The 21254-nt window shown below is 41.1% G+C and overlaps 1 protein-coding gene across 3 annotated transcripts in view; it reads right to left on the bottom strand.

Moving 5' to 3' along the window:
- The window catches only part of SCARB2 (scavenger receptor class B member 2), a 68945-nt gene that overhangs the window by 20594 nt on the left and 27097 nt on the right, over positions 1–21254 (bottom strand). For 2 of the 3 annotated variants that reach the window (XM_022599345.3, XM_089912070.1), the window contains exons 3-5: positions 8553–8697; positions 7552–7740; positions 1566–1657 (exon numbers count right to left, since the gene is read on the bottom strand). In XM_022599345.3, the coding sequence (XP_022455053.1) occupies positions 1566–1657; positions 7552–7740; positions 8553–8697 (426 nt within the window). Of the gene's footprint in view, positions 1–1565; positions 1658–7551; positions 7741–8552; positions 8698–11924; positions 11987–21254 lie in introns of those variants that run through there. The other variant, XM_089912071.1, reaches the window with a different exon arrangement.

Here is a 21254-nt window from a genome sequence, read left to right on the forward strand (position 1 = left end):
TTGAGCCTGATTAATTCTTTGTGGGGGACTCTTCCGTACACTGCAGGATGTTTAACAGCATCCCAGGTCTCCACCCAGTAGATGCCAGTAGCAACCTCCAGTTGTGACAACCAAAAATGTGTCCAGGCATCACCAAATGTCCTCTAGAGAGCGAAATTGCCCGTTTAAGAACGACTGTACTAATGACCTTCAGCAAGAAGAAAACTAAATCCAAGGGGAAGATGTGAGAAGGAAAAATAATAATACATTAATAAAATCTGTTGGTATATTTAAGTATTCACTATAAAAATAATGAGATTTTACTTATATTTGGCTTCCGAAGAAGGTGAAACAAGTTGTAGACAAGAATAACATAGAAGGTGTGGGTATTAAGAAATGGGTAAAGTTATTGTCTCATTTGAAGAAGAGAGATAATAGATAGCTTTAGACTCTGTTAGAAAAAAAATTGTTAAAGACAATCAAAGGGTAGAATAGATATAAACCAGCTAAGGGTGAAAAATAATGTCGAAATGGGTCTCAATATATCAAATAATATATCATTATATCGTAAATGTATCAGTAATTACAACATGTATATAAAAGGATTAAACTCTCCTATTAAAAGGAGAAAGAAAATATGGAAAGAAAATAACAGGTTGGGTTTAAAACAAAATCCAGCTATATTCTGTTTACAAGTAAATCTCCCCCCCAGCTCAGTACCCAGTCATCTAGTTAACCCTCCAAAGGCAATACTGTTGCCAGTTTCTCATATTCTTTTAGGGTTCTTATATCCTTGGGAATGTGTGTATGTGCACGCATGAGCTCCCTCATGCATGTGCAAATGTATGTGTATGTACCTGGATATGTGTGTTTAAAAAAATTTAAATAAACTTAAAATTTAAAAACAGTTTTTGCTTTACAGAAAAGTTGTGCAGATAATATTCCACGCCAGTTTTTTTGCCTGTATTTCTGGGAAGCTGAGAAGTAAATTTAATGTTCAAGAACAAAATCCCTTTTACCATAGTTCCTGAAGAATTAGCCTCCTTTTCTCTCGAAGATTCCTAATTTCTATGACTTAAAAAAGTCATTCTGCTTTATGTGTGGCTTTATTGCAAGCTGCCTCAGTCCCTATTTGGAGGTAGTTTGTTTATAAATTATAAACATTAAAAATATTTTGAAATGCTATAATGCTGAACTCAAATGTATTTCATCTTAAAAAAAATACACAAACAATGCAGAATCACTAAATTAAATAAAAAAAAAAGAACCTCTCTCCTTCCCCCAAAACAAGCAGTGATTTGAGAAGTATTTGCGCTGCAGCTACATATCATTCAATGACTTAGCGGAAGAGCAAAACTTTTCATTGGCTTGTGATTCCCAATCTTGATTTACAAGATAATAATTTTACATATTTACACTATATTATTTATATTATAGGATATTTTACATAATTATAGATTTTTTTAATTTATAGGTTTTTCATCCAGAAAATGATAGTGCTAAACTTCTTTGAAATAAAGCAGAAGTGGACGTTCAATTAAATGAAAATTGAAAAAATAATTACACCAATAAATCATTAGACTTACGTTTTTCCATTCCATTCCACAATCTTGCAAAAGTTAAGGTAATTGTCTTCTCCAGTTAGAAAAACATAGTCTCCATCATTAGTCCCATTTTTCTGAAAATAAGTGAATATGGTCATTTATAGTAACTGTGATGGTTCATTTCATGTGTTTACTTGGTTAGGCTATGGTGGCCAGCTGTTTGGTCAAACAATACTCTAGATGTTGCTGTATTTTGTAGATGTGATCAGTTCGGTTTCAGTAAAGGAGATTACTGTTGATAATGTGGGTGGGCTCATTCAATCAGTTGAAGCCTTTAAAAGCAAAGTTTAGGTTTCCTGGAGAAAAAGGAGTTCTCTCCTCAAGACTGAAACATAGAAATCCTGCCTGGGTTTCCAGCCTGCTGGCCTGTCCTATGGATTTCAGACTTGCCACTTGCCAGGACCCACAAGTGCATAAGACAATTCCTTAATATAAATTCCTGAACAGATATATAGATCTCCATTGATTGTGTCTTTCTAGACAACCCTAACTGATACAGTAACTAACACATTTAATCTGTATGAAACTGCCCTAGTTGGGCCTAATTGCCTCATGAGACTGAACCACAACTAGGGAATAGAGGAACTATTTTGTTAAATCCCATATTCGCCATATTATTACTTTATGGTTTTAAAAAGTATGAGCCCAATTAAATAATGGACAAAAGATTTGAAGAGACATTTCTCCAAAGAAAATATACAAATAGCCAATAAGTACATGAAAAGATGCTCAATATTGTCAGTTATTAGAAAAATGCAAATCAAAACCACAATGAGATACAACTTCATACCCATGAGGATGGCAATTTAAAAAAAAAAGGAAAAGAACAATTGTTAGTGAAGATGTGGAGAAACTAGAGCCTTCCTGCATTGCTGGTAGGAATGTAAAATGTTGCAGTTGCTGTGGAATACAGTTTGGCAGTTCCTCAAAAAGTTAAACATAATGTTGCCAGATGACTCCAAAATTCTACTCCTATGGATATACCCAAGAGAATTCCGCTCCAAGGTTTATATCTAATGGTCATACAAAAACTTGTACACAAAAAAAAAAAAAAAAAAAAACAAAACTTGTACACAAATGTCCATTTGCAGCATTATTCATAGTAGCCAGAAAGTAGAAATAAACCAAATATTCATCAACTGAAGAATGGATAAACAAAGTGTGGTATATCCATACAATGGAATATTACTCAGCCGTAAAAAGGAATGAAGTGCTGATACATGCTACAACATGGATGAATCTTCTAAACATTATACTAAATAAAAGAGGCGAGACACAAAAGATCATATATTATATGATTTCATGTGAATTTCATTCCATTTATAGGGATGTCCAGAATAGGCAAATCCATAGAGATAGAAAGTAGATTTGTGGCTACCAGGAGCTGGTGGGAGGGGGAATGGAAATGACTGCTAACAAGTTGTGTTTTTTGGGGGGGGGAGGGGCTGATTAAAATGCTCTGGAATTGTAAAGTGCTGGTGGTTGCACACCCTTGTGAATATACTAAAAAACACTGAAGTGTACACTTTTAAATGGTGAATTTTATGTTAAGAGAATTATATCTCAATTAAAAAATAAAAAAGCATAAATCTAGGGCCAGGACCCAATTATACTTGAATAGAAAAAAAGTGGTATTAATATAATCCCATTTTTCAATTAAAGTTTTCTTGAGCTGTATATTCTTTCCAAGTTACACTTCTTAATGGCACAGACAGACACACTGTACATTCTTACAAGTTCTTCATCTGGGATGGAGCTTTGATTTCTGGGAAATAGCATGGGTTACTCTGAAACATTTAAATGCTTAACCACTTAGTTTAGACCACATCTGAGTTAAATGGAGGACTTCAAGAAGCAACATACATGTATTTATTTTTTAGTATTTTGGTCTGCTTCTTTTCAGTCTTTTTTCTACACAAAATTTGTTTATAGAACCAAGATATATTATATATAACATACACATATAGTATCTGTTATACACAATTTTTATACATATATACAATTGTGTATACATATATACAATTTCTTTACTTATGTGTATAATATATTTCCTGTATTATCGAAAGTTCTTCCTAGGTACAACTTAATGACTCCACAATATTATGTGGAAATAATTTAACCATTTTCTTATTATGAATATTTAGTTTTGAATTGTTTTGCTACTATAAATAATGTATGAATATCTTTATGACTAAAAACTTTTTCCATGTTTTATTTTCTAAATAGACCACTACAAGTGAAATTGGCAAATAAAATAACATGAACATTTTTTTTTTTTTTTTGCGGTACGGGCCTCTCACTGCTGCGGCCTTTCCCGCTGCAGAGCACAGGCTCCGGACGCGCAGGCTCAGCGGCCATGGCTCACGGGCCCAGCCGCTCCGCGGCATGTGGGATCTTCCCAGACCGGGGCACGAAGCCGTGTCCCCTGCATCGGCAGGCGGACTCTCAACCACTGCGCCACCAGGGAAGCCCAACATGAACATTTTTTAAACTTTTGAAACATAGTATCAAGTTGCTCAAGGTCAGCCAGTGGAAACAGCAAGATAAATCAGTTTACATTCCCCAAACGCCTTTTGTTAAACTTTGCTTATTGGATCAACAAAAAGGGGGTTTCTTATCTCTTTTCGCATTTCTGTATTCACACTCTTTTTTCATTCAGTCATTTTCCTTAAAAAAACATTCACACTTTTTGTGAATTCTTTTTTCAATTTTTTTGCCTACTTGGGTTCTTCTTTTTGTCACTTAACACTACTTCACCAACTATGTCAATATATCAACATGGTCCACATACATAATAGTCATGTTGTGTTCCACATATGAAATTTTACATGAGTTTAAGATATGAGAAAGGACTCCTCTTTAAGGGCAACAATATGAACATACGACAATTTAGAAGCAAATTCACATAAAAAAATGCAGAACCACCAAATTTTAAAAATGCTTGTGTTACTTGAAGTTCTCCAATGAACTCAGATGTGGGTTAAGCTAAGTGGTTAAGCATTTAAATATTTCAGAGTATGTCCAAGAGTTCTCCCCAGCTGTTACTGGCCCAAGAGTCAGACACTGAATGTCAATGCTTCCCTGTTACTTGCTAGAACTTTTGTTACTTGAGAACAAGCAGGAATAAATAGGTTTTGTGTTATTGCAGTAGGGTTGTGGGTTGAATACAAGGAACATATTGGAGGTTGAGGTTGAGAAATGTTCTGAGAATAAGACAACATTCAAACCACTAGCGTAATACATGCATAATCCATCCTCCCAGTACAATTGGCTGGACTGGCTGACCTCTCAAGGATACTCCCCAGCCACCATCGCTTTAGACCTCCAAGAACCCACACTCACTGGGAGGTGCTTGAACGCTCTTATGCCAAGGAAAACAGAGGTACCCTAAAATCAACGGGTAAAGATTTGCTGATTGGCTTTCCAGTATGCAAATAAGAGCACCTGATATCCAGCCACGTCCCTTGTTCTCAGGAGCTCTGTGCCAACACTCTGTCTGTATTACCTCATCCTTCTCACTCACACACCCTGTCCCGCACCATTAATTGTTTGGCTGTTTCATCATTAAAGTCTTTGAAGGAAAAGTGTTCAACGGCCTTAACTAAGGTTTTCTTTTTTCATCACAACGTGTATTGGAGCAGGTGGAACGGGCACACAGGCCTAGGGGATCAGAGGGGAATGTGGCAGACGCCACTGGGATTAAGGAAAGATTTGAGGCCGAGCTCAGACGGGTACAGAGCAGGAGGTGCCAGTGAGGTGCAGAAGCCCGTGGTCTGTCCCGGTCTTGAATGAATGACGGCCCAAGTATGGACCTCTGTGCTGCCGGAGACAGAGTCAGGATTGGCCAGAGCAGATGAAAAACGGAACAAAAAACACCTTTGCCTTTTTACCAACAACACTAGAGACAGTTTATTTGGCTCCCAAATGGAAACATATACCAGTCATTCATATTAATTCAGGGTCTTTATTTTGAGCCGGTCATGGAGGGGAAAAAGAATAATGGTTCCTAAAATGTGTTGCAACTTATAGTTTGCAAAGCACTTTTGTGGACTCTCATTTGGCCATTCTAAGCAAACTTTGAAGTGTAGATACCTTTAGCCTCAAGTTATAAATGATGAAGCTGAGGTTCAGGAAAGTCCCATAGCTATTAAGCGAGAAAGTCAGAATGCAAATCCAGGCCCCCTGAGTCTAAGTCTCATGCTCTTTTCCTGCATGTGGGAAATCTACACCAGGTACTAATCTAACTGAGCAATGCCGGGGCTTTTCACTAACAGGGCCTTGTAGAGCTACAGTGGTGCTTGCAAGGACAGGCAGAGAGGGAAAAAATATAAAGTAAAACCACACATCCTTGCCACGGGAAAGCAAAAGTGCCAATTTTTAAATGTCTGTAAATGTGAGTTACATTTTTAACAGGTATTTAAGGATATTAGTTATATAAGTTTGATGAGGTCAGTGTAAAAACAAAAAGCAAGCTATACAATGAAAGTTATCAGATAAATACTGAGATATTAGGAACAGGATCTACTTGACAGATGGATGGTAGCCACTGGGACCAAAGGGGGCTTAAGGAAACCTTTGTATCTTTCTGCAGGAAGTTTCCCGGAACTTATTTCTAGGAGGGAGTCTAGTCACAGCTTAACAAGAAATCGGTGCTTCCTCTGGTCCAGTGGAAGCTGGCTCCTGTGAGTCGGAAGCTTCTAGGGAACATCTGTTGGGTCTGCTTGCCCAGAGTGAAGGATTTAGGGTTGGTGGGACCCTACTCCTAAGACCACCCTCCTCTTGCAAAGATAATATTTAAAAGTTGTTTACCATTTCGTTTGAACAGTTTTTAAGTTTTATATATCCCTGAAGGTAGAGGGGCAGTATTATTACAACTAAGCAACTGAAATGCTAAGAGATTACATGATGAGGGTGAGGTTCTCCAGTGGTTAGACCCAGAGAATAACCACAAATTTAAAGATGGGGAAATTCATCATAATTCCATATCCTGTCCTGAACCTACCTCTCTTCTTGAGTTTAAGTTTATCATTTAGCAACCTTCCAACTATCCATTTTACTCAAGTTTTTTTTTTTGGGGGGGGGTGGTGGATAGATTTTTAATTGCTTTTCATTTTAATTCATTTGAAGCTCAGGCAGCAATAACATATGCTTTGAATAATAATTACTTGAATACTGATATTTTGGGGTTCAAGCCAAAGTAAATAAAATCTGCCAAAAATGATACAAAATTCCACTTATAAACAAAAGAAATCATAGACGAGGGACACACAGAGTTTCAAATTATTCAGCCTCTTTCACAAATGCCTAAAAATCTAATAAGTAGCTCCCACCCCTAATGGACTATCACATCCCTATTTAGTTTCTTATTTGCCTCTGTCAGACTGATCCATGGGTTTAGTCTCCAAGTCATCAAAACAAGACTCGGCATTGATCACTGAAATTTATGACACTTTGAAAGGCTGCACCCGATTAATGGCACAGCACACTCTATATATTTTTCATAGTGACACTCATTCAAAGTCAGCACTGGTAGCATGTTAAAATTGTGGGATGGGCTTCCCTGGTGGCGCAGTGGTTGAGAGTCCGCCTGCCGATGCAGGGAACACGGGTTCGTGCCCCGGTCCAGGAAGATCCCACATGCCGCGGAGCGGCTGGGCCCGTGAGCCATGGCCGCTGGGCCTGCGCGTCCGGAGCCTGTGCTCCGCAACGGGAGAGGCCACAGCAGTGAGAGAGAGGCCCGCGTACCACAAAAAAAAAAAAAAAAAAAAAAAAAAAAAATTGTGGGAGAAGTTTGTTTGTTTTCCCTACTAAAGCACTTTCTTATTTTTCCCATACTCCACAAGAGATCTAGAATTCCAAGCAACTTTGGTCTTCTCCTAGAAGAAACCCAAAGTGAAGATAAAATCTGGCTTGGAATGCCCTCCTCCTCAGCTGAACAAAGAATCTGTGAAAAGAAAAATGGACTTACCCCATAGAACAGGCCAAAATAGGGAGAGATGTCAGGTTTGAAAATATTGATGAGGGATAAGATCTCATCTTTGTAGCCCCAGAGCAATTCATCCACCGTGTGGGTCACAAAGAGCTTCTGCTGATATGCCTTCAACAGGGCCTCGATGAACTCGTGGAGAAAGGGTAGCTGGGCCCATTCCATGGCGGTCTGAGGAACACAGGCACATTCAGAGAGCAGTGTCCCCACCCCACTCTCCTACTGCCCCTTCAGCAAAGGGGGCTGCAAACGTAAATGTAAAACGTTGAGATCAAACAGCTGAGAGGTTAACCAAAGAGCTCCTCTCTGGCTGAGTGTGAAGAATAAGACTTCACTTATTGTCCTTTCTCAGTATTACATTTTGTAACTGTCATCTTAGCATCCTCACCCACAACTCTCGAGCTCTCCCAACACCACGGAAGGGGAAAAACTCTTGCAATATATTGGCATCTTTAGCCACAAGGTGGCACCATCTTCCTCCTGATCCGGGTTAGAGGCTGGGTCCCCATAAACTCTGCCCCACTAGCCAGCTGGGCAGGACCAGACCTGGGATCTAATACTTTCCAGGTCCTGGGTCCACCGTAAGTGTCCAGCTGCATATGTAGCGGTCACCCAGGAGTTGGAGTGGGAACCTCAGAGGGGACAGAAGAAGTCTCCTGGGCCTCATGTGAACACACAGGAAGAAACTGTGAAAAAAATCCTAAAACTTACATTTTGTCACCATTTGAAAAGACCACATTTGAAAGACCTCAAAAAAAGTCTGAAACGAACTTTAAAGAAGGGGGGAAAATATAAATATATACACACACACACACACATATATATATATAAATATTTTTTAAAAATATATATGTATACACACACACACACACACACACACACACACACACACACATAACTTAATAGCTCCTAAAGGTAAAACCATATTAGCTTTTTCCTTTCTTCTAAAATCCACAATAACGAGATTTAAAATGCCTACTTACCAGCGCAGGAATATTTAATGTTCTAAGTAAGTCAACTTTAGGGTCTCCAACAGATTTATCTCGTTCAAAAACATAGGCCTTGCTGCTCACAGCAGATATTGTTCCGTTATCTCCAAATTGAATATCTTCTTTGTTTCTGAGTTCCCTAAAAGAAGAGGATTTCGTTTGAAAATAGGCGACACTTTACTAAGTAATACTTTTCCTTTCTTTCAGCATCAAAGTTGTTTTCAATATAACATTCCCAATACAACCCATATTGGGGGAGACTGCAGATACTGACCCCCTAAACACTGGAGATTTAAGCTATAATGTGAAAAGGAAATGAGGCCCCGGAGAGAGGAAAAAAGTGTTGTTTTGGGCTTCCCTGGTGGCGCAGTGGTTGAGAGTCCGCCTGCCGATGCGGGGGACACGGGTTCGTGCCCCGGTCCGGGAAGATCCCACGTGCCGCGGAGCGGCTGGGCCCGTGAGCCATGGCCGCTGAGCCTGCGCGTCCGGAGCCTGTGCTCCGCAACGGGAGAGGCCACAACAGTGAGAGGCCCGCGTAAGGCAAAAAAAAAAAAAAAAAAAGTGTTGTTTTCATTCTTTCCCCTCATAATTTGGGAAATGCAATGGTCAAGGGTCACCTTAACTAGGGAATCAAAGCCAGTGAACTCTCTCCTGGGTTATAGTTTGGTCCCGAAATATTTTCAAATTTTTCAGTTCATAAATTCAGTTTCAATTTCAATGTGTTTAACAATGTCTTTTTTTTTTTTTTTTTTTTTTGCGGTATGCGGGCCTCTCACTGTTGTGGCCTCTCTCGTTGCGGAGCACAGGCTCCGGACGCGCAGGCTCAGCGGCCATGGCTCATGGGCCCAGCCGCTCCGCGGCATGTGGGATCTTCCCAGACCGGGGCACGAACCCGCGTCCCCTGCATCGGCAGGCAGACTCCCAACCACTGCGCCACCAGGGAAGCCCTAACAATGTCTTTTTATTTCTAAGTTGAATTCAATTAAAAATCCATTTAACAAAACGAATGCCTAAGGTTTAGTAAATTAGAGGAGTTCACTCCTGGTTTTGATATCCATTTCAGCTTGGTGCCTGTGAGTGCCCCCAAATGAGGTATTAGCAAAGTTGGTAGGAGGTGTCTGGTGCCAGGCCTGAGACTAGGGTGAGGGAAGTGATGCACCTGCCTTGGGTACAAAATGTAAGAGGTGCCCAAACACTCAGTAGTCAAAACAAATAATACTTTAATGCAATTTTAAAAGATCAAAATCAATGCTAAAAATTCATGATGAACAAAATATCAAATTTTTATATAAAAACAGGACTGATGTTTTGACAATCAAATGTCTCATGCCAGTCCTGAGCCTGCCTGGTCCATAGTAGATGGTCACTAAATTGCCATGTCTATTCCTTCTCTGCTGCTTACCTGTTCTTCTTCCTGTTTCATCAAGGGCTGTGTTGTCTCACCTGGTAGCCCTGTGTCTCCTGAACCCTTGAACTGTAGCTAATTGGAACTGAGATGTGTTGTAAGGGTAAAATACACAGCAGATTTCAAAACCAGTACAAAAAAAAAAAAAAAAAAGAATGTAAAATATCTCAACTTTTTTATATTGATTACATGTTGAAATGATACTATTTATTTTTTAAATTGAAGCATAGTTGCTCTACAATATTATATGTTATAGGTGTACAGTACGACACAGTGATTCACACTTTTTAAAGGTTATACTCCACTTATAGTTATTATAAAATATTGGCTATATTCCCCGTGTTGTACAATATATCCCTATAGCTTATTTTATACCTAACAGTTTGTACCTCTTACTCCCCGACCCTTCCCCCCTTCCCTCTCCCTGCTGGTAACCACTAGCTTGTTCTCTATATCCGTGAATCCTTTTTGTTATATTCACTAGTTTGTTGTAGTTTTTAGATTCCACAGATGAGTGATATCATACAGTATTTGTCTTTCTCTGACTTATCTCACTTAGCATAATGCTCTCCAAGTCCATCCACGCTGCTGTAAATGACAAAATATTGTTCTTTTTTATAGCTGAGTAGTATTCCATTGTGTGTGTGTGTGTACCATATCTTCTTTATCCATTCAGAAATGATACTATTTTAGACGGAATGAGTAAACAAAAATATATTATTAAAACTAATTGCATCTGTTTCTTTTTATTTTTTTTTAATGTGGCTACTAGGAAAACCTGGAATGACATATGCGATTCACATTATATTTCGACTGAACAGAGCTAATTTAGACAAAGGTACGAAGGCATTAGGCAGTGGGGCTACCACCTCCCTCCGGAGGCCTTTCCCAACCACAGCCACACGTGGGGTTTCTCATCCCTGAACACCCATGGAGCCTGGCACTCAGTTATAAAATGCTTAGCGACGTCATTTAGATTGTGAAGAAATTAGCTTGAAGCCTCAGGTAGATTGCAAGTAAGCTTAAGAAACTTGTATGCCTCAAAACTTTTCTAGATTTTAAAATAAAAATAGACAAGCAAACAATAAACGAATGCATACCTATACGTAAAAGCAGTTGAGTCTTCGTTCTTCTCTAGTACTTAGCACCAAGCTACACACAGTAATATAAATATCTGAGACTTGTACAGCTCTTCCAAGGGTTTGACCACACTACGCCATCTGATATCATTTCATCTTTCTAACAAGCCTGTGGCACACACGAAGCAAGTGTTTTCGTCCAACTTTTACAGATGGGGACTCAGGGCAGTGGAAGAGTCAGAGCCTAAGCTCAAGTCTTCTAATTCTCGCCTAGTACTCTCTCCTCTGAATCAGATGGTCTCTCCTAGTAGGTGCTTACTGTCTGTAGGATGAAACCAATGAGTGCCTCTAGCAATTGCCAAATCTAAATAAGTATGAGAGAAAAAAAGTCCACGCCCTTCCAGTTTGCGAGGAATACGTACAAATACTTGTTAAAAGCCTTGCGCAGTTTGCAGTTCGGGGCGTTTGCACTGGACGTTTGCTTGTTAGATACTCACTCCCCTTTCTGCTGGTCAGAGCCCTCATTTTCTTTCCTCTCCTGCACTGGGCAGTGGTGTGGTACCCAATTCCTTTTCCTTGGCCCCGGAATCCTGAGCACAGAGCCTCAGGATGGAAAACACAGTAGACAGACGTTTTCTCCCAGGACGCACAGATGACCCATGGGCTCCTGTGACTTGGGTCTACAAAGCTTCCCCGGCCCCTGCCCCTTTCTTCTTTACAGGTTTCCTTGGGATCTGTAACCCACTTTATAGCCTTCTAAAACATTGCTCTTTTTACTTAAATTAGAGGTTTCTCTTGCTTGCAACCAAAAACCCTCTCATAGAGAAATCATAACCCATGAAGAAACAGAGATTCAGCTAACGTAACTTTCCCAGGACTAACCAAGAAGTGTCAGACCCGGGTTTAGACTCTTGGTAGCCTGACTTCATGTCCAAGGTCTTCCTTGAGTCTACACCTAAGTGAATGCAAAGGGATTTGTTAGAAGCTGGAGGAAAAAAAGAAATTTCAAAGGCAAATCCCTGTCTGAGCCAAGGCAGGTGCCTGCAGAGAGGGCCCCGCCCCCTCTCTAGTCCCAGAGCCGCCCTCCAGGGAAGGGGAAAGGACAGACTTCTCCAGGAGAAGCTGTGTATAATCGGGGCCCAGGATCCCAGCTTGGCCCTGCTGACCACCAGGGAACTAGAAGTAGAAAAAGCGACCCCAGGGTGAACGCCAGTTTCCTTGCACTCACAGAAAGCTGGGCCCGGTAGTCAAGAGCTGGGATTCATCACAGATTCAGAAGCCAGGGACCAACACTGCCAAGTTTTCTAACTGATGACGAAAATCGATGACCTTCCCAAGACTTTTTGTTGTTTTCACTGAGCCTTAGGTCATACACCTAGAGGCCTGAGTAATTCCAAGTCTAGAGCCTGCTTCGTTTATGTCTATGTATGTTTACTGACTTTGAAGATGACTTTTAAAATGTTTTCTTTACTGCTTACCCTGTAAGAACCTGATGTTTTAAAGGGAAATTGCACATGGATGTTCCCATCGCTTTCTGCCTCGTAACTTGACTTGGTTTCTCAATAAACTTCAAAAAGTCAAAGCCAAGGGTTCCCGAACCACAAAAACATTTCATTCCCTTGGCAGGCACAAAGGGTTCATGTCAGGTCACTCAGAGCTAACCAGGAGACTTCCCTCAGTCACCAGCCGTCCTCGGGCATGGCCGACACACAGCCTTTGCTGAGCCATCTAACTGAAGGGAGACAGTGCCACAGGGCTGTCAGGAGTGGCCTCCAGCTCTGCAGAGGCCATGAAAACCGAGGGGAGGGATGGCAAGGGACCTCCGTCTCAAAACATGTGACAGTCAGAGGAAACCCAAAAGGCTTCCCCTTCCAAGCACTCCTGTCACGCTGGTGACCCTAGGGAGGTCACAGAAAAAGGAGAGGGAGTTTAGTAACAAGAGCAACAAGTCTTGTTACCCAAATCTCCCGATAGCTGATCAACCATAGTCAGCTAGAGGCAGGGCGCTGTCCTGGTGAACAGCAGACTGAGAACAAGAAGTGATGGATTAGTGCTTTACTGTATCGGAGAAGACCAAAGAAGCTTCCAGAAACAGAAACCAAATTAAAAAAACAAAAAGGCAAAGCAAAATCGCAGGCCTAGACAATTAATTAAGGAACCATACTTGAAAGTACCTGGTATAGTCCCTGGTACTTAGTAGATACTAATTAATCCTACTGATTGATGTCAAACGCCCCAGGACATCACAGGCGCAGAATACAGTTTACTATTTGTTAATCACAATGATAGCCCTAGTCACTAAGAAAAGGTTGATTATGCCCCATGAACTGTTTAATGTGGCAGGAAAATACATAATTGATTTTACAGGTATTTCATTTAAAACCTTTTTTTAAAAGAAGTTCTTACTTCTTAAAACAAAAAAGAATTTTTAATCTCCTGAATGTTTAGGCAAAATCTCACCATCACAGAAGGCAAAAAATACGCCTGAGATAAGGAAACCAAAAGGAATAATTTTAATCAATTGGAAAACTAACATCTCTGCAATATCTAATTCCTCAGAGGTGTTGGATAAATTAGATACATTCAATACCACCATATAATCCAATGTCCCAAGTCATTTCTGTTCTCCATTCACCCAATGCTCTCTGTTGAGGATTCCTATAAGAAGTGACTGAACACACTGGGTAGAGTCTGGCTTGCATTCAATCCTGGCTTCATCCGTTACTAACTTCTGTGCCTCAGTTTCCTCATCTGTAAAATGGAAATAACAGCATCCCTTCCTTGTAGGGTTGTTGTGAGAATTAAAGCCCCATAAGCTTGTCATCCAGTTAGAACACTACCTGGCACATACTAAGTGCTTTAGGAAACATTAACTACTAGTATCATGTAGGAGGGGGCTTGTGCTAAGTTCTTGAGATGGAGAGATGTTAAGACCTGGGTCCTGTCCTCAGCAGAGCAGAGCAGGCTGCCGTTTAAAGGGCTACCTCACATGTAGAAAGAGCTCTGAAGCTGACCCCAAGGTGCTAGGTTGGGGGCAGGGGGGGGTGGGCAACTGGAATGGGTGTCCTGAGGGAACACTGGGCAGGAGCACACTTGGTTCCAGAAGGAGTAGGCTTCCCGGGAGTGGGAGGGTGGAGGGGCTCCCAGACAGAGGCAGAGGGAGAGCAAGGCAGGCAGCATCGCACGACAGCAAAGGATGTGTTTCCTAAGTGGAGGGTGAGAAAACTGTGGTGGGGCAGAGGATGACGCACTGCAGAGGCGGTTTAGAAAAAGCAGCCAGGACTTCCCTGGTGGCGCAGTGCCTGCCAATGCAGGGGGCACGGGTTCGAGCCCTGGTCTGGGACGATCCCACATGCCGCGGAGCAGGTAGGCCCGTGTGCCGCAGCTCCTGGGCCTGCACTCTGCAGCCCGTGAGCCACAACTGCTGAGCCCACGCGCCACAACTACTGAGCCTGTGCTCCGCAGCAGGGGAGGCCGCCGCGGTGAGAGGTCCGCACACCGCAGCGAAGAGTAGCCCCCGCTCGCCGCAGCTAGAGAGGGCCCGCGCGCAGCAATGAAGACCCAACACAGCCAAAAATAGATAATAAATAAATAAAAAGCTTCTTCCAACTTTGTGTATGTTAAAAAAAAAAAAAAAAAAAAAGAGCAGCCTGCAGCTCGGGGCATGGCAGGGAAGTGAAGTGCAGTCAGAGGGGATGGGACGACCCAGAAGAGAGGGCAGAGCAGGAAAGTCGGCCAAAGGCAGAGTCTGAACAGCAGGCTGCTGAACTTTCTATCACCACTGCCTTGTCAACTAGGAGAAAGACTGAAAGCCCAGAGTCCAGAACAGGACTCGGAGAAAAAGCACTGGGTAGGGGGTGGGCGGTGGCCCATGTTTGTTGGCGATGTATAAGAAACAGCTTCACTGCTGAAGATGGAAATGGTTCCCCGTTCTCCAAGTGTTACCCTGACCCTGCTGGCTCACCCAGGACTCCACATGCATTTAAAATCCACCTGGTCGCCACCTTTTTGTACAGGATAAGAAGCAGATCTTTTTCTATTTTTCTCACTTTTGATTTTTAAAAAAACTGATTTATCTAAAGCTATTTCTGTTTCTATTTTGAGAAAAACGGTCCTATCAGAGTAGAGTGAGTCAGGTTTAGAAAAAGAGATAAGCATCCTCTTACAATAATGGAAACAGAAACCATGGCATTTAAATTTTTTTCTACCATCTCTTTGGTATTTAAAAAAAAAAAAAAAATATATATATATATATATAGCTTGGCTCAGAGTTGAGTAAAGGACCAAAGGAATAACAGTACAGCATTTGAAACCTTAAACTAAATTCCTATCTTGGCTAAATTGTAAGGAGACAATTAGATCCATAAGAAATTAAATGTGAAAAAAAGAGAACTACAAGAAAATAGACTTGAATATCAAACCTTTGAAGGAAGTGGGACTTTTTAAACTCAGAAATGATAGAAAAGTTCATTACAGAATAGATTTGGTTACATATAAATTTTAAAATTAAAAATGCAAACAAGGGCCTCCCTGGTGGCGCAGTGGTTGAGAGTCCGCCTGCCGTTGCAGGGGACACGGGTTCGTGCCGTGGTCCGGGAAGATACCACATGCCGCGGAGCGGCTAGGCCCGTGAGCCATGGCCGTTGAGCCTGCGCGTCCGGAGCCTGTGCTCCGCAACGGGAGAGGCCACAACAGTGAGAGGCCTGTGTACCGCAAAAAAAAAAAAAAAAAAAAAAAAAAAATGCAAACAATAGAGAAACAGTTGCCACAATTGTGACACAGGGTTAACGTCGTTATTATATAAAAAGCTTATGGAGTGGCATGAACACACCGGAACCCAGACAGGCAAACTGGCAAAGGACAAGAACTAAGAATGTGGAAACACAATCGGTTGGCAAACATGAGGAGAACATTCAATCCATGCGGTAATCAAAGGATGGAACGAGAACTGATAGACATATCCAAGAAGAAGGGAGTGGTTAAGTATAGTAATATATTTCCTCTATCTCTTGAATATTATCATCAAGAAAATATATTTGTATAATGACTAACACATACATGGGAAAATACCTCTGATGTAATATTAAGTGAGTAGAATATACACGTATGTACATGAACATGCATAAGTATATACAGTATAACCATGTAAAAGTAAGACACAACCATGTGAAAATGACTGAGAATCTATCCATTAGCACTGGTTATCTTTGAGACAGTGAAACCATGGAGGGTAGCAGTAGTTTTTTTATTTTACTTTCCTGTACTTTCAACTTTATCTTTGCTGCTTATATATATTACTTTTATAATATAAAATATATTTTACTCTTTTAAAGGTAATGCTATATATGATATTGTACATGTTGATTACTTTATAATCCAGTATTACTTAACGGTCAGTGAATAATAATTAAAAAACACTTATGAAATATTTGTCCCTCACATCTTTTTCCTTACTATCAAAGCAGTAATAAGACCTTATAAAAGAAATTAACAATCCAAACAGCAAAACTAAGAAAGTCAAGGACAAGATGTTTAATGGGATATTGTAAATTCAGCAAATACATGTTAGAAACATGAAAGTTAGTTGACAGAGCCCTTGGACAAATTAATTTTTAAAAAAATTCTTGAAATGCTAAATAGTAGGCAAAATAGAAAAAGAAACCGGACAAAATGAAAAATCTCAAAAAGGTTGCAGAAGCCATTGGATACACAATTTTAGGCCAGTAGGTCACTAAGCAACAGGATCGTGAGGCAAATCAGCTTTGTGTCAACAGACCTGTTCCAGGGCTGCTCCATCCACAGCTTAATAAAAATGTAAATAACGCACTACATTCCTTAAACCAGACTGACTGGCTTTTTATCTACATGTGGAACTTCTGCCATCTTTTTCCAAAAACACTAATATTCTGAACTCATGAATACGTGAAAGTCATGGGGAATGTGTCACTGTAAATTGTGTGTCCAATCAATCAGGCCCTGCACTGCCCAGCGTGGCCTCCCCATCTCAGAGACTCCCACCCCAGGCCAGTCCACACTGACCAATGGGGGGCCGCATGCCCTCGCCTTCTTTGCACACACACAGCTGACTCAGTCTGGACGGAACCCGTGGGACTATCAAATACTGGGGCAGAGCTACTGGAATGTTCTGTCTTTCCCATGTAGCTAAACAATAGCATAATTAAGTCATAAGTGACAGAGATCAGATCCACCAAATGATTACAAAAGACCCATTAGAGGGGCTGTAGGTCTCCCTAAAAAGCCAGGTTTTCCTACAAATCCCAGTTCACAGCCCACTCAACCCTACTAGGAACACTTAGCAGTTTGGAATGCACATGTGAGTAGCCGTTCCTAAACAAAGTCACTCATTTTCAGGACCCTATTCCCCTTTCCTGAACCTGTCCTTGGGTCCTGGGTTTCCCTGACTCAGTCCTGGGGTTCCAGCTGAGCCACTTGTGTCCTGTGGATTTAAACCACGGCTGAGGATGTTTCATTCACTTATTCTATAGATATTCACTGGACACTGGATATTCAGAGATGAAAGGATTTGGTTCTTTCCTTTCACTTTATCACATACCAGGCAGAGTGCATTCAAAGTCAGGGAAAATCTAGGGGAGAACAGAGAGAGGTGGTGGAGTTCCTTCTTGACTGAGGGAACGGCATGCTTACTGACAGGGTAGGGTGTCTAGGGCTGTAAAATTAATTGGAGTTTGGTTAGAACCGTGCTGTCCACTATGGTAGCCACTAGCCACACGAGGCTATTACACACTTGAACAGTGGTTAGTCCTAAATTCAATGTGCTATAATGTAAAATACACATGGATTTCAAAGACTTCCTATGAAAACAAGAATGCAAAGTGCCTTGTTAATAATTCTGAATATTGATTACATGTTTAAATGATACTATTTTAAGTAGTTTGGAGGTAAATGAAATATTCAAATTAATTTCTCCTGTTTCTTTTTACTTTTTTTTTAATGTGACTCCTAGAAAATTTAAAATTACATATGTGGCTCATGTAAAGAAAAAAAAAAATGTTGCCTGCAATTACAGTTCCATAAGGATCAAGCCATCAGCCACTGCAGTAGCCCACCGACAGTGAGCCTGAGGGGAATTCAGGATGGAGAAAAACAGGAAGCATTCTGTGCTTTGGATATCAGCACCTAGATAGTCAAGGTTCATATCTAAGGAAATATTTCAATGACCCTAGATTCCTGCATCTTCCCATAATAGAAAACAACTTAAATCATTAACTTGAAATGTCTATTCTTTGTGATTAGCAGTAACTTTTTGATGTTCAACTATGCGTTTCTTTCCAGCAAAAAAGTTCACATATATCCTGGCCCCTCCCTTACCTCTTTGGGACAGTTTCTCAGAGCTATCTGAAAGGCTGTCTCCTGGGCTATAGGCCTCAGTAAGACTAAACTCAACTCACAGCTCTTATGTTGTGCCTTTTTTTTTTTTTGGCAGCCATGAAGACCCAGAGCAGACTTCTCTCCTTCGCCTGAATTCTACAAGGATCCAGAGCCTTGACACCAGCAGGGCCCCTTGTGCCAGTCTGCCTCCTCAATGAGTCCAAACAAATTTAAGTGAGTCTCTCTTGGTACCGGATCTCCCACTCTTAGCTGAAGATCCTGAGTTTATTCAGAGGTTGTTAAACTCCTCACTATGAGGGGAAGGTTATCCTTGAACTTAGCTTCCAGAAGAGGTGCCTATATTTGCTCAACTGAAAGACACTGAGGTTACCCTCAGGTGATAAACACTGGGATGAGTTTGCTCGGCTGAAAGACCCTAAGGAGGCTTGGACTAGGTGATTAAGTAGGAACCTGACCTGACATCCTTCCTCAATTTGGCTACCTTAACAGACTCTGTCGGGATAAAAGTGAAGATATCACATGAAAGCTTTGCTCAGAGGAAGAGGGACAAGGGTCCTCCCAGTCAGTTATGGCTTTCTCAGGCAACTAAGACATTTATGGGAGTGATGGAAGCAGAGTCCCATAAGGAAACCCACTCATTAGTTTAAAACGTGCTTGTCTGGGGACCACGTATGAGAGTTGGCCACTCACTGATCCCAGCACCAATGGTTGTTTTAGAAGAGACATGTAGAAGAGCAGAAGTGACTCTAGGGTAAGTAACATCTAGAGGGGTTAAGCTCACAAGCACCACATTGCCCATCACACAATTTCATTAGTAAATTTTATTCCTGACAAATTCAACTTTAAAATAGGAAACAGTTTCTCAAACAGAGAAATGAGGGGTATCAGAAAGCCAACCTCCAACTAACAACTAAAACCCAGCCAGGTTTAGGATGTACAGAATTTATACTTGCAAGTACTTAAGTGAGAACTAAGGAAATCTCACCTTAAAAATGGCTGAGATGGGGCTCTTTTTGACATTCCAAAACTGGTTTTTGCATACCCAGTTAGAGAAAGTCAGCTTGATAAAATATCTTTTCAGATTTCTGACCTTAAAGGAACAAAAGCCCTCTTAGGACTTAGGAGGAACTTGCATTTCTCTCCCTATGCCTTTGAGATGTAAATGTTCTACCTGATCGTCTTAGGCATTTTGTTCTGTGTTTTGAGAGCACACTGTCCGCCATCAGGAAAGTACACATACGATGTACATTTGACAGCCCATCAAATAGACTGGGATTCCAAACAGTCTTTTTGTCTGGCTGTGCCAGCTCTCAGGAAAATTTGTCATAAGGGGTCCCAGTTCATAAGGGACCTTTGTCTTCTCAACCTTCGTTGCGTCCACCTGTACAACAAAGGCCTTTATTTTCTTAGACTATTTTTTTTTGCAGTACGCGGGCCTCTCACTGTTGTGGCCTCTCTCGTTGCGGAGCACAAGACGCGCAGGCTCAGTGGCCATGGCTCACGGTTCCCAGCCACTCCGCGGCATGTGGGATCTTCCCAGACCAGGGCACGAACCCGCATCCCCTGCATCGGCAGGCGGACTCTCAACCACTGCGCCACCAGGGAAGCCCTCTTAGACTACTTTTTGGAGTAAATTTTCTGGATCTTCTGAAGGCTGCATCCTTTGCACTCTCTTGTTGCGGGTGCCTATTGCATCTTACTGGTTATCACTATTAAGATACTACTCATCAATGGCCAGACAATGGATCTTTTAAATTGAAGAAACTTCTAAATTGGTAAATTTTTAGAGAGCTCTCATTATAAATAGCTGTTTTATTGGTACCTATGAAAAGAGCAAATTAAAAGGTAGATACAGAGGTTTATTAACAACTTCTGAATAAACTATAGGAATTCTTAAGATTCTAACCTTAAGAATGCCCACAGTTTAAAATAAAATAAAACAAAACGATTTGGGAAGCCTTATTTGTAGTCTTGGCTTTCCCTTGATGGGTCTTAGGATACTAATAAAAACATTAGGTTAATTAACGTTAATCCGGTTGATTAACAAGGGAATAGGAAATGTTGAGGGGGAAGTCAAGAGACTGCTTCCCAACAAGGTGGAAATTTTAAAGGGACTCGTCCCAGCAGGATAGAAATCTTTAGATGGTGATTTAAAAATGCGATAAATAAAATGGACATTGATGAGATTAAAACAAAGGCTTCAAGGAAGTCCCTGGTGGTCCAGTGGTTGGGACTCTGTGCTTTCACTGCCGAGGGCCCAGGTTCAATCCCTGGTCAGGGAACTAAGATCCTGCAAGTCGCACAGTGCGGCCAAAAAACAAAATAAAACAAACAAAAAAAGCAAAGGCTTTGATACATTACCTAAAGTTGAATGGGCCAAAGAGACCCCCTATTGGTACCCCCAACATTAAAGGGCCGCAAACAAGTCTGGTTTATTTAGCCCAGTAAAAAAAAAAAACTTTTTTAAGGCTGGAATAAAATTATACTAAGATACCTAACCAGCAATTGCTTGAGGCAACAGTTAGGCTAATTAATCAAGTTAAAGATTGACAAAAGGGCCTGGGTCACTTGGCTAAAGTTAAAGGTATAAGAGTTGATAGAATTGAGATAAAATTTTATTTTTTTAAAATTGGCATATTTGGGGCTTTCCTGGTAGCGCAGTGGATAATTATCTGCCTGCTAATGCAGGGGACACGCGTTCAATCCCTGGTCCGGGAAGATCCCACATGCTGCAGAGCAACTAAGCCTGTGCGCCACAACTGCTGAGCCTGCACTCTAAAGCCCGCGAGCCACAACCACTGAAGCCCGTGTGCCCTGAGCCCATGCTCCACAACAAGAGAA

The sequence above is a fragment of the Delphinapterus leucas genome, chromosome 5 (assembly GCF_059928025.1).
Source record: "Delphinapterus leucas isolate spDelLeu-1000000601 "Yukka" chromosome 5, BTC_Dleu_Yukka2, whole genome shotgun sequence".
Lineage (NCBI taxonomy): Eukaryota > Metazoa > Chordata > Mammalia > Artiodactyla > Monodontidae > Delphinapterus > Delphinapterus leucas.